Source organism: Rhinopithecus roxellana, chromosome 2 (assembly GCF_007565055.1).
Source record: "Rhinopithecus roxellana isolate Shanxi Qingling chromosome 2, ASM756505v1, whole genome shotgun sequence".
Taxonomy (NCBI): domain Eukaryota; kingdom Metazoa; phylum Chordata; class Mammalia; order Primates; family Cercopithecidae; genus Rhinopithecus; species Rhinopithecus roxellana.
In genome coordinates this window covers 134075649-134088916 of record NC_044550.1, presented here as the reverse complement: position 1 = coordinate 134088916, position 13268 = coordinate 134075649, and the positions used below count along the sequence as shown (strand labels likewise).

The 13268-nt window shown below is 46.7% G+C and overlaps 1 protein-coding gene across 2 annotated transcripts in view; it reads left to right on the top strand.

Annotated features, from left to right (window-relative positions):
• CRMP1 (collapsin response mediator protein 1) overlaps positions 1-13268 on the top strand; it is a 71163-nt gene that overhangs the window by 13258 nt on the left and 44637 nt on the right. For both annotated transcript variants that reach the window (XM_030920490.1, XM_010370052.2), the window contains exon 2: positions 12450-12538. In XM_030920490.1, coding sequence (XP_030776350.1) covers positions 12450-12538 — 89 coding nt within the window. The remainder of the gene's footprint in view (positions 1-12449; positions 12539-13268) is intronic.

The following is a 13268-nucleotide window of genomic DNA, read 5'->3' as shown; positions in this document are numbered from 1 at the left end:
CTTCCCAAATTTCTTCTTCCACACTGCTATTCCTAGAGGCACTGGAAGATGTTTCTCCATTACTTAGGACCTTCTCTTTTCCAACACCACTCCAGTTCTTTATTCCTCCTCTAGCACGAGTTCTGTATACGGTGTTAGGTTTTCCTTTACCTTCTTTCATTTTCCTTTCCTTTCATCTCATTTCTTTTTTGCTATATTTTATTTCTGAATGCGCAGAATAAAAAGCAATCCAAATAAAACTTTAATTAATGGGGACCTCTTAAACTAGTTTAAAGGCTTTCTAAGGCCATCAGCTCCTCTGGGAAGCTGATAAAAGCAATCAAAGCTTTTTCCTGAGTCCTCAAATGCATGAGCATTTGGCATAGAATGTTAGAGCATTTGGCATAGAATGTTAGACTTCATAGGCCAGTGTTCAGTGTATTGGGTGCTTTTACATATTATTTCAAGTAATCTTGTGAGGTAGGTATTTTGATGGGTTCCATTTATAGATGAGGAAACTGAAGCCAACAGAGATTAAGTATCTTGCCAAAGATCACCCTGCTAAGAAGCTATGTGGCAATAAGCTGCCGTCTCCGATGCCAAGGATTTCAGTCTCATGGGGGAAATAAGATACATTAAAATGAGCTGGAAGATGAGTGTCATGAACCAATGCTGACCAGAGATGCAAGCCTCATGTTGTGGGAACTCCAAGGAGTGACCTCGTGATCCTGGACTCAAGACACTGCACGTGACTGAGGAGTTGAAAAGCAATGAGCAGAGCAGATGTGGCCAGAGATCCATGCTTCAGGGAGGCCATAGACAAAGGTACAGGTTGTGAAGGTGCAGTTAGGGAGGCAGAGTGTGGTGTGCATAGATAGATGTGGTGGGGCGCGGCCAAGAGAGGGCAGGGCTGAGGCCAGGAAGAGCCTGGGAGGTGTGCTTTGTCCTACAGATGACGACAAGCTGGTGAAGGATTTTGAGGAGAGGCGACACACGGTTGGATTTGCATTTCAGAAAGGTCACTCTGCCTATCATATGGAGCGGACAAGATATGTGGCAGGGAGATGGGGCGAGGGCATACTGGGGGCAAGTGCACTGGGAGGTGAAAGTCAGCAAGTAGGTATTAGAACAGCTCCAGAGTAGATGCAACAAGATCTAAAAAAGAGTTAGGCTTGGGGTGGGACATATTAGACAGAAGCTGAAAATGGAACTGAGCATTTTGATGAGATCTGTTAACCCACATTGCAAGGATTAAAAAAAAAAAAAAATAAGGCACTGTGTGAGGTGCTCTCCATGGGTTAACTCATTTCACATCCAAAATTTTCCTCTGCATTTGATGGGAAACAGAAGCACAGAGAGGTGAACTAACCCATGTGACACAGTTTGGAGGTGTGGGACCACATAAGAGCCTAGGTAGTCTGCCCTCTGCACCCATGTCGTTAGGTGCAGTCCGGCCTCTGCATTCATGTCCAAACATCGCCTCTTTGTTAAACGAGCATGCAATGAGAGACTAAATATAAGTACCTGGCTCCCAGGAGGCATCGGCAATGTTTATTAGGTGATAGGTCTCTGCATGTAATGTCTTTCCCCTAGAAAGCCTTGTGCAATTTTCAGAGGCCTTTAATCTGCCTTAACCACTTTTGACCACATTCACAATAATCATGTCAAGAGGGCAGGTGAGGTGCAAGGCCTGGAGTATGTACTTGATAAACACTGAACAGATAAGGGTAGTCTATTGCTGCCTGTCTGTATTTTACAGAGGGGGGAAATGAGGCTCAGATGCATCAGCTAGGTACACTGAAGAGAACACTGTACTAGTCTCACCACCGAGAGGCAGTGGGGTGGTCTCTGTATAGGTGCCAGGTGGAATTCGGTTCAAATCCTAGCTGCTGTACCATCTTTTGGCTGTGTGACCTTGAGCAAATTACTTCTGAGTTTCCTCACTTGTCACACTTATTCCCACTTTTAAGGTGATTTAAGAATTAAAAATGAAAACCCATGTAATGCAGAACTGATCCTTAATATGAGTTCAAGGAATGTGCACTTCTTAAGGCAAAGGAGTTCTATCCAGATTTCTTTCTATAGAGCAAGAAGCACAGACCAGAACACAGAGAAATGGGTCATGTCACCGATCACACATGCAGCTAGCATCATCTTTCCCCATGCAGCGTGCAGGCCCACTCTTGGGGTTGTGACAAGAGGAGTGCTGTTTTAAAATCAGATATTTAGTCCATCAGGGAGTGCTTCCTGAAAGTCTGCTGGTACAATGGGACCTGAAATTGTGTGCTTATAACTGCAGTTGTCATGGAAACAGGCATAAGCTCGGGAAAAAAAGTCCTGCAGTCCATGGGGGCCACCTGTATCTCCATTCATGAAGCGGGGAAAGCCACACTGTCCCCTATCCATGAGAGGGGGAACGAATGTGTGTTAATTAGATTCAGGCTTATACCAGTTGCCACTTCGTGGGTTGCATGCCTGGATAGTGTGGCAAAGGGCCACTGGCTGACAGGCTGTCCCCAGAGGCAAAATCAAAGGCAAATGGATGGTTTCTGTGAATACATATGAGTGTGCAGCTGAATGGGATGGCAGCATTTGCTGTTTCAGGGAGGCCAGAGTGGGGAGCTTGCTGAAGGGGAAGGCTCTGGTTATTCAAGGTAGGGACCAAGCCATGGAAGTTTGACGTATTTGAGCTATAAAACCTCTCATGCAGCAACCCCTGTGACTCCCAGCACAGAACTTTTCCAATGTATTAATTCGCTTTGATGCAATGATGCTGCCTAACAAGCATCCCCCTAGAGCCTGTGCCTTATGGCAACAAATATTTATTTATGGCATTGGGTGTGTAGGTGGTAGGTGCTCAGCAGGGCTCAGCTTGATTTGTCTTCAGTCTTCTGTTGGGGTCAGGTGTGCTCCTCATATCCTCTCATTTTGGGGCTGCCATTCCTTGGGTCCTGTGGTTTTCATGGCAGGGGAGTGGACTGTCAGGGAGGGCTGAACCCACCTGGCCCTTAAAGCTTGTGCTCGGACTGGTGCACCCCCAGCCAAAGCAGGTCACATGAGCAGCACACCCACAGTCAGTGGAGCAGGGGGATGCACTGCACCCACTTTGGGTGAGGACTTGCCACAGAGGGTCTGTGTTGAAATTTTCTGGGGATGTTTGTTAATAATGTAAATTCCTGGCTTGTAATCTAGATCTGGTGAATGAATGTCTTGATAAAAGCCCCGATGGGAATTTTTAGCAGGCAATTCCAGGGCATTTTGAGGACCAGCTGGGTCATGGTGTCATGCTGTCAGTTTTCGGTGGGGGGCGGGGGGTGGCGGGGGGTATGCCTACCGATCATCTTGAAGTTTTGAATTGCGAATGTCAGCCTCAATGTCATGGCTATGTGGTTTTCAAAGGACTAAAAACTTTCAAAACCCACCTTGACATTTCCTTTGTTCTAAAAGAAAGCCGTTCCCCCTGCATTCAATGCTTGGATAAGCACATTTCTACAAAATGGGCTCCCTTGATCTTTTTGAGGCTCATTTCCCTGCTTGCTCTTTGGAAAGAAAGGGTTTCCTCATCTTTCCAGAAGAGACTGGTCATTTAGTTACCCTGAGCTTTCCTGCCCTTCCCACTGAGGAATCAGGCAACCTCATCTGAATTTGTGTGCCCTCTGAGACCCTATGTTGGCACCCGCCTGTTCATGATTCCAATGACTGCCCTAGTGGAGCACGTGGGGGCCATGGGAGTTGCTTGTCCTCACCCCAACTTCTTGGGGTGGAAGAATTAAAGTATTGGAAGTAGTGTCAGGTCTTCATTTACCAACACCAAGAAGTACTTGACGCCAGCGATGTCCACTTGGAAACATAAATCATGATTATTTTGACTCTGCAAGGCCAAAAGAAGAATTTTTGAAACAAGACTTTTTTAAGAAGCTGAGAAAGAAAAGCAGTAAGAAACTACAAGGTTGGATGCGGCAGGGGGCTGAGGGGTCTTCAGCATCAGGGTTTGGAGAAAACTCACGGTCTCTGTGCCCGGTGTCAATTCAGGACCGCGGACAGCACCAATCTCCACCTGTTCCTCACCTACCCACAGTACCTGGAAGTTTCAGAAGATGGTGTCTCTGTATCTAATGTTTATTTGGCTGGGATGTTTCCCTTCTCCTCTCCCAGTTTTTCCAGATTTCTGAACTCCTATTTATATTTTGGAACTCAGCTCAATTTTCCCCTCCTTGATGACAGCCATGGTCTTTTCTCTGTCACTGTAATAACAGCTTTGGTTCTCTGCTATTTTCCAGATAGCCAAGGTTGCTAAACCAGTGATTTTTGGATAAAAGTTGATTGGATAAGAATAGCATCCCATCTCTTTTTTTTTTTTCTAAAATCTAGACCTTAATAGATTTTGTATGCCTTCTGACAGCCACCTTCATGGTGGAGATGACAGATTTATTCCCACTCTGCAGGAGGGAGAACAGAACCTGTGGAGGTTTAATGCCTCACTCAGGAATAGATAGTGATGCAGAAAATTCACTGTCATCCAGAACCTCCCCTCTGAGCTGAGGCTGACTGCGGTTGCTGCTGTTTGTTTTTTTGTTCTATGGATAAAAATGCCTGAAGCTTTAAGGGCTAGTTTTTGTAAGCAGAGCTCAACCTAATGCTTAATGTTTGTGAAAAGAACAAAAGAGTCCTGCCACTGTCAGCTCTCTCCTCCCAGTGGGGGCTGGATGGGAGATAACAGTAGGTTTGGAGAAGAATCCCTTTCTCCTGCCTGGCTGCTCCTCTGACTCATGAGATATTTGGCAGTAGAAACACAACTGCAGCCCAGCAGGGTTTTGGTAGAGTCTTCATGAGGATGCCTTCCTGCATCATCTGTAGTGTACAGGCTTTGCACTTGCCAGACTTCTCTCCCAGCCAGTGGGGTTAGGTTTTCAGGAATTTGAAAAGCAGAAAAGAGAGATTTGTTATGTGTCCATCTATGCTTTTCTCCCTTTGTTTCTCTCTTCTCTCCTTTCTTTCCTCCTCCTTCCATCTTTCATTTCCTCTTTATCCTTTTTTTTAATCTCATCTTCCTTTTCTCTCCTTTGCACTCCCTCTCTCTTTTCAAACTATCTCTTTCTACTTTCTCCTTCCCTTGCCTCTCGTCTGTTGCCTCCCTCTTCCCCTCCTGCCCAGCAAACATCTGCTAAATACTGTGTAAGATTCCTGGCTGGTTCCTGAGGATATAGAGATGAAATACGCAGAACTCCCCTGGCCATGAAGAGGTGTCCACCTCAATGAGAAATAGGCACATTGGGGGAGGGCTGTGCATTACACTGGCGGTTAGATCATGGGGGTGGACCCCAAAGTCTCTGTAGGGGAAGCCAATTACTCCAGATCCACTTCCTTTTGCAATCCTAACAGAGAATTTTGTAGTTTGCTTTTTCTCCTTACATTTTATTATCTAGCACTTTTGTTTGTGCTTAAAACTTCCTGGAAAATATTTTAGTAGCTGTAGTAGCTGAATGATACCTCATTACTGGTGTGGTTATGCCATTGTAATTAATTCTGGATCACATCTTTGTGTGTCATTTTTTGACCCTGTTTTGGACATTTTCTGGAGGACAAATTCCCAGCATTAAATTTATGGGTCAAAGGACATGAACATTGTTAAGGCCTTTGATACCTGCTGCAAACTTGGCTGCCACCTATTCTTACTGGGGAATCCCAGCTTTGAGGAGAAGATAAAGATGATTTCTCCCACTTCTTCCATTTCCACCCAGTGCTCATGTGATGTCTCAGCTTGGAAATGTGTCTATGTTCCGGTTCCTCCCTGATGAAAACCCCTCCATGACCTTCACCACGAAGCCCAGACTCCCCTGTACACATGGCACTGGGGTCCCTGAGATCTGGCTTCTGCAATCCTTTCCATGTTCCCCGCTTTGAGGTCACCCTTCAGCCAAAGGAAACCACTTACAGACCCCCAGGCACGCCAGGCTGCTTCTGACCTCTGTGTCTTCCCCCGTGGAATATGGTCTGGATCTGTGTCCCCACTCAAATCTCAGGTTGAATTGTAGTGCCCAGTATTGGAGGTGGGGTCTGGAGGGAGGTGATTGAATCGTTGGGGCAGATTTCCCCCTTTGGTGCTGTTCTCGTGATAGTGAGTGAGTTCTCAGAAGATCTTGTTATTTAAAAATGTGGCACCTCCCCAGTCTCTCTCTTCTTCCTGCTCGGCCACGTGAGGTGCTCACCTCTGCCGCCCACTTTGCCTTCCACCATGATTGTAAGTTTCCTGAGGCCTCCCCAGAAGCCGAGCAGATGCCAGCATCATGCTTCCTGGACAGCCTGCAGAACCATGAGCCAATGAAACCTCTTTTCTTTATAAATTACCCAGTCTCAGGCATTTCCTTATGGCATTGTGAGGACAGACTAATACACCATGTGCTTCCCTCTCTCGGGATCCCTTTTTGCCTTTGCTGTGTGGCTAATACCTACTCAGCCTCCAAGCCCAGAGGGAATGCTTTTCCCTTAGCGGGGTTGATGTAGAGGCTGCCTCCGTGCTCTGTGGCCCTCTGCACTTCCCACACTGGGGGCAAAGGCTGGCTGTTGATTCAGCCTCCCTCACTGGCCTGAGCACCCCTTGAGGACACAAGCTGCATTTAAGTTGCTTACACCCATCCTTAAACAATGATTTATAGTGTGGAGTTCTAGCCACAGAAAAGGACAGAGAGTGAAAAATGAGCTGTTCACCTGCCAGACCTGGGCTCAGGAAGTACTTCAAATACATACCTAGGATGCAGAGCCTAGAGGAGCCTTTGGGAGGCCGAGGTGGGCGGATCACCTGAGGTTAGGAGTTTGAGACCAGCCTGGCCAACGTGGTGAAACCCCGTATCTAAAAAAAATGCAAAAATTAGTTGGGCTTGCTATCCCAATCTTATAGACGAGGAAACGGAGGCTTGGTAAGCCACGTGGATAATAAGTGGAGTCAGGATCCAAACCCACCTCTGTCTGAGTGTGGACGTTTTGCTTTTAAGCGGTGCTGACACAAGAACATGATTTGCTTTAGGTCATTGCTGTCGCCGTGGAACCAACTGGCATCTCTGACATGCCGAGCTAATCAATTCAGCTGTTAGACTTTGGCTGAGTTTTTCATGAAATGCTTTATTTCTTCAAGGTTTATACATAATAATTTTTTTTTGAGATGGAGTCTCGCTCTGTTGCCCAGGCTGGACTGCAGTGGTGCCATCTCAGCTCACTGCAACCTCTGCCTCCTGGGTTCAAGCAATTCTCCTGCCTCAGCCTCCTGAGTAGCTGGGATTACAGGTGCCTGCCACCACGCCCGGCTAATTTTTGCATTTTTAGTAGAGACAGGGTTTCGTCATGTTGACCAGGCTGGTCTCAAACTCCTAACCTCAGGTGATCCACCTACCTCAGCCTCCCAAAGTGCTGGGATTATAGGTGTGAGCCACTGCACCCAGCCTAGTTTTTACATAATAATTTTTATGCAGAGCATACCATTGTTCACATCTGCTGTTTTCCCCTCACAGTAATTGTGTGAGAGACAACAGATAGCACCGGTATTTTTTTTTGTAAGTGTGTGAATTTGGTATTATTAATTTAAAAAACATATATTACATAACATTTACATTTTTTGGTATACAGTTCTGTGCACTCATATTTCCTGCATGAGAAAGGCAGCCTTAGAAGGCAAGGCCCGTTGATCTTAGAACTTGTGGAGGGTATTCTAAGTTTTATCTTTTTATGAGGTATCATGGATTCTAGAGTTTGAGAATATTTAGACATGGGACAGAAGCATGGCTTGGTGGCTGGAATGCTGGACAGGCCGTTAGGAACCCTTGGCTCTAGGCTGTACCCTTACTAGTTGTGTGAACTTGGAGGTCACACCTGTCTGTGGAGCTCATTTCCATGCGAGGTGGAATCAGACCTAATATTCCGCACGGACCATTCAGTGCCCATGGCCACAAAGCACGTAACTCCTTCAAAGCCAGTTTCCTATGGTCTCTTCTGTGGGAAAGTATCTCTTCAGATTTTCCACACCACAAAGGGACCTGAGTTTGGAAAAGATATCAACTCAATTCTCCTCTGGAATATCCTTATCAAATATCAGCAGAGGCAAGGATCTGAAAAGTTCTGTCATAAAGACATCATTGCTTCCGCTTAACCCACAGATTTCTTTTTTTTTTTTTTTGGTGGGGGTGGGGGATGGAGTCTCACTCTGTCACCCAGGCTGGAGTGCAGTGGTACGATCTCGGCTCACTGCAAACTCCGCCTCCTGGGTTCACGCCATTCTCCTGCCTCAGCCTCCCAAGTAGCTGCGACTATAGGCATGCGCCACCATGCCCAGCTAATTTTTTGTATTTTTAGTAGAGACAGGGTTTCACCATGTTAGCCAGGATGGTCTCGATCTCGATCTCCTGACCTTGTGATCTGCCTGCCTCAGCCTCCCAAAGTGCTGGGATTACAGGCATGAGCCACCGCACCCAGCCTTAACCTAGAGATTTCTAAACTCACGGCACTGGTGAACCCCTGTCTGGGCCCGTACCTACTAAAGTCTCTCTGAGCTTGAGTTCTGAAGCACATGGCTTTGAAAATGCTTGTTTAAGAGGCAAAGGAACTACTAATTTTAAGAAAGAACATGACGAGGTTGAATCAGCAGTTGGCTTCCTATAGGCTTATTTTTTCAGAAGTAGACCAGCACCTGAGAGACACTAAGGGCTTGGAGCCCTGGGTGCCCCTGCTTGCAGTGTCTGGTAGTGGTAGTTGGGGAGGGAGTGGATTTGAACACGAGCTCCACCATGTGATTCTAGGAAGAGCATAGCAGGTTGGGCCGATCTTCTGGCACACAGTGCATTAAAATGCCACCTTTCAGGCTGAGCCTGAAAAGCCCCCTATTAAATGTGACAAGGCAGACGGGTGCCTGCAGGGTGGCCGTGTTCCGGAAGCCATGCACCAGCTGCTGGTGACTTATGTTTCCTGTTCTGGAGCCGGGGAAACATGCACGCCAGCTTGTGGGTGCTTCCTGGATGTGCAGAGCCCGGGCCTCTTTTTCCCGTTGGTCCCAGAATGCCATCAAGGGGCTTGGTGAGTTTCCTCCCTGGGGATGCACACATCTCTTTTAGGGATACAGATAGGTTGTGGGGCCTAGGAGCAACTTACCTTGAAGCATCTTCCTCCAGAGACCCTCCTGCTGAAGAACAGGATGTGCCTTTTCACACTGCTTTTCCTCCACTCCCAGCTGTAACGTCTTTCTCTCCATCTTCACCCATTCATCTGTCAAGAGTCAGTTCAGTCACTCAGCCAGCCAGCCTGGCTGTGTCCAAGATGCCGGAGAGGCAGCAGTGAGGAAAACAAAGTCCGTGCCTCCGTGGAGCTCACGGTCTAGTAAAGACAAGTGCTATGCAAACTCCAGGCAGTGCCGTCCCCACCAACACCTGTGTCATGCGTCCCCTGGGGAGTTGTGTCCCGCACAGCCAATGGGGTAACACGCCAAAGCTGTGATTCCAGTGCGGCAAGTCACATTTTAGACAGACCTAGAAATATATAGTCTGCCAGATGTGCTGTAAGTACTGTGAATACATACAATGGGTAAGGGATGTAGGGTCAGCTGGTGGGATGGTGGCATGTGTTGTCCCAAACAGGGCAAGTTGAGGGGACAGCACTCAGATAAGTAACATCAAGCAGGGCCCAAAGGAAGTAGGAGCAGGAAGACTGCCAGGATCCTGGGACTCCAGATGAACTGGGGTCTCGCTGCCCGTGGCTTTCACTCTGAGGGAAATATGATTCTGATGCCAGAAGCTTTGGGCAGCTGACTGCGTGATGTGTTTCTGATTCCTTAGTTTGGGTTAAACTCTTCTTCTCTGGGCTTGCAGGGCATTGTGGCCGATGCTATAAGACCATGGGACCTGGTCCAGGGGAACACTGAAGTGCCTTCTGTGCACTTCCTCAGATGGCCTTGGCAAGATCAAGCTCTAGTTGCCCACAGTGCTAGCCAGGTCAATATGCACTCTTTATTGAACAGGATACCCTCCCTGCAGTCCATGGAACCACCTCCCAGATGCACCACTTGCCTCCAGGTTCTTGAGTGAGACTCTGCTATCAGAGCACCACCTACTGTGGGTTGTTCTTGTCAGTTTACTTTTTTTTTTTTTTTTTTTTTTTGAGACGGAGTCTCGCTCTGCGCTTGCTGGAGTACAGTGGCACAATTTCGGCTTACTGCAAGCTCAACCTCCTGATACAGTGAGCTATGATCATGCCACTTTACTCCAGCCTGGGTGACAGAGCAAGACTCTGTCTCGAAGAAAAGAAAAAAAGAAAAGGAACACAGATTTAACAAATATTAATAATAAACAAGAGTGCTTAGTGTTTTCATGCAAAGAATGGGGCACTCCTTTTGGAAAGGAGTTTGGTCATCTTTATCAAGGGCTGTAAATAAGGTTTATGTTGTTTGCCCCAGTTGTTAAGCTTCTGAGAGCCTTGCCTAACAAATCATTCAAACTAAGGCAGGAGTTTTGTACACAAAAATGTTCATTGCAGCAATACATATCACTGTAAAAACCAGAAAATAACTTCAGTAACCAACAATGGGGGAATTATTAAACAATTTATTATGTATCCCTAAGATGGAATATTTTATGATTATTTTAAAAATAGAGTCATGAATTGGGGCCAGGCACGGTGGCTCATGCCTGTAATCCCAGCACTTTGGGAGGCCGAGGCAGGCAGATCATGAGGTCGGGAGATCGAGACCATCCTGGCTAACACGGTGAAACCCCGTCTCTACTAAAACTACAACAAATTAGCCCGGCATGGTGGCGGGTCCCTGTAGTCCCAGCTACTCAGGAGGCTGAGGCAGGAGAATGGCATGAACCCAGGAAATGGAGGTTCACGCCAAAGGCCCTGTCTGCAAGATCGTGCCACTGCACTCCAGCCTCGAAGACAGAGGGAGACTCCATCTCAAAAAAAAGAAAAATAAATGTATATGTATATATATACATAGTCATGAAGAATGTGCGGCAAGTTGGGATGTGATTATGGTAAAATGCAGAAAGGACAGAATTGTGTTCTTTTTGGTTCCCATAATATTCTGGTTTCTGACTTGCATATCATTCCCTCCACCCGGAACACTCCATATGGTGAAGCTTTGTTTGTGTTTATGCATAAACATGTTTATGGCTGAGTTCCATTCTGGAATGGTATTGACAAATAGAAGAGGGTTGAAAGCCTAGGTCTGTGCCCTTAGGATAGGCTGGGGGATTGAAAACGCCCTTTGGAGAACATCATCTGAATACATGAATATTTACATAGACATATTAATACAGTCCTGTTTGTGTGTGTGTGTGTGTGTGTTTATCTCTCCGCCTTCCTCTAATGACACATCCATTTATCTATCTATAGTCATACCGAGTGTAGATATAGGAAATATAAATAGACTGTTTTTTAGACTTATTTTCTGGGTCTGCGCTTTCTCTGCCCAATCCCCCAGATAAGGTTGGCAGCCCCTTTGCTTGGCTTCCATGGCAGGTCCCCAGTCTTCTCCTCTTCAACCCCACATACCCCATGACTTGATAAACATCTGTCTCTCCATCTGTCAACCCCCGGAAAGCAGATTCCAGCTCTATGCCTGGTCCCCTCTGGAGCTCAGAGCATCATTTGGTAGCTGATCGGTGCTTGGATGAGTGAGCGGATGTGTGCACTGTGGGGAAGAAAACAGAGGAAAAAGGGTGGGGAGACATCAGAATGTCAACCGGGAGTTGTACTGGGAAAGTGGGGTTTTTAGTCTCTTCACTATCTTTTAAAATGTCTCTCAGTTGATCATTACTATATTTAATAACACCTTGATAACTCCCTGTTCTACAAATGACCCAGTTTCTTCAACAAATGAATGACATTCAAAAGGGAGGAGGGGCCAGTGCAGATGCTGGCAGAGACTGCCGAGATGATGAGGCAGGTGTGCTATGGGGCCTGGTATGGCTCTTGATTCAAACCTTCCAACTACAAAAAGAGATCCATGAGACAATCAAGGAACATTGAACAGGGCCTGATTATTGACTGATAGGGAAGTTATTAAATTAATTGGGTTCATTGGGATAACATATTCTGGTTTTGTTTCTTTAAAAAGTCTTTACTCCTTTCCTGTTTAGAAAAAAAAAAAAGTGCATCTTGCTGCCCACACTTATGTCCCAGGGCAAACGGGAAGTGGGTTAGCAGTGGGAGAGAGCTAGTAAAGTATTTCTAGGTGGAAAGATACAGTGCTTGGGCTTTGTTCTAAAACTTTCAGCAAAAACGAAACAAAGTGAGAGGGGAGAAAGGTGAAAGGAGAACGGGAAGTGTTGGATAGAGAAGTATTGAAGCTGGTGATGGATCTGGGGTGGGGGAAGTTAAATGCCTTTACTTTTGAAAATATTTGATAATTCTTATATTAGAAATTAAAAAGAAAAAAATTTCTCCTGGCTTTTCTCCAAGGATGCTTAATACTTTGCCTTGCTTTGCAGAGTGATCGACTCCTCATCAAAGGTGGACGGATCATCAACGATGACCAGTCCCTTTATGCTGACGTCTACCTGGAGGATGGACTTATCAAGTGGGTTGATCAAAACAGACCTTTTAAGAAACCTGTGTTGCCAGGCTGCCTGGCCTTAGATGGAATGGAAGGCTGGCATTCTGCCCTAGAATGACAGGGCTGTGTACCTGTGTTTCGGGGTAGAGACCTCACAGAGGTTGGGAGAGGTGCACGCTGCGGGTGGACAAGGCGCTGACATTTCTCAGGTGCCCCCCTGGGCTAGGCTCCCTGCCACATAGCTGAGGCAGCTCCTCTCATGCAATGCTCACACAAAAGCTGCAAAATGCAGACATGTTTCCTGTTTTGTGGTTTTGGAGGCAGCAGGCCAATGGGTCTGGGTACCTGGCCCCATATGACGGGGTGAGTTAGGGTCAAGCCCCGGATTCCACCCTAAGACAACTGAATTCACAGCTCTTCCTTCCACCTACCCACAGTTTCTGGAATTGGGTTGAGGGGAGCAGGGAGGATGGAGGAATGTGTGGCTTCCAAGCCCGGCCTTGGCACTTAAAGAAAAGATAGACGTTGGGGCTGGAGTTTCCTTTACTTTCTTCTCATTGGCTCCTTCTTCAGTCCTGCTTACGACAACCCAGGTGTCTTAGCCAGCTGTGGCTGCCAGAACAGAATGCCACAGGCTGGGTGGTTTAAATAGCTGCAGTTTATTTCTCACAGTTCTGGAGGCTGGAAGTCCCAGATCAAGCGGCCATCAGGGTTGGTTCTTCCTGAGGCCTCTGTCCTTGGCTTGCAGACACCA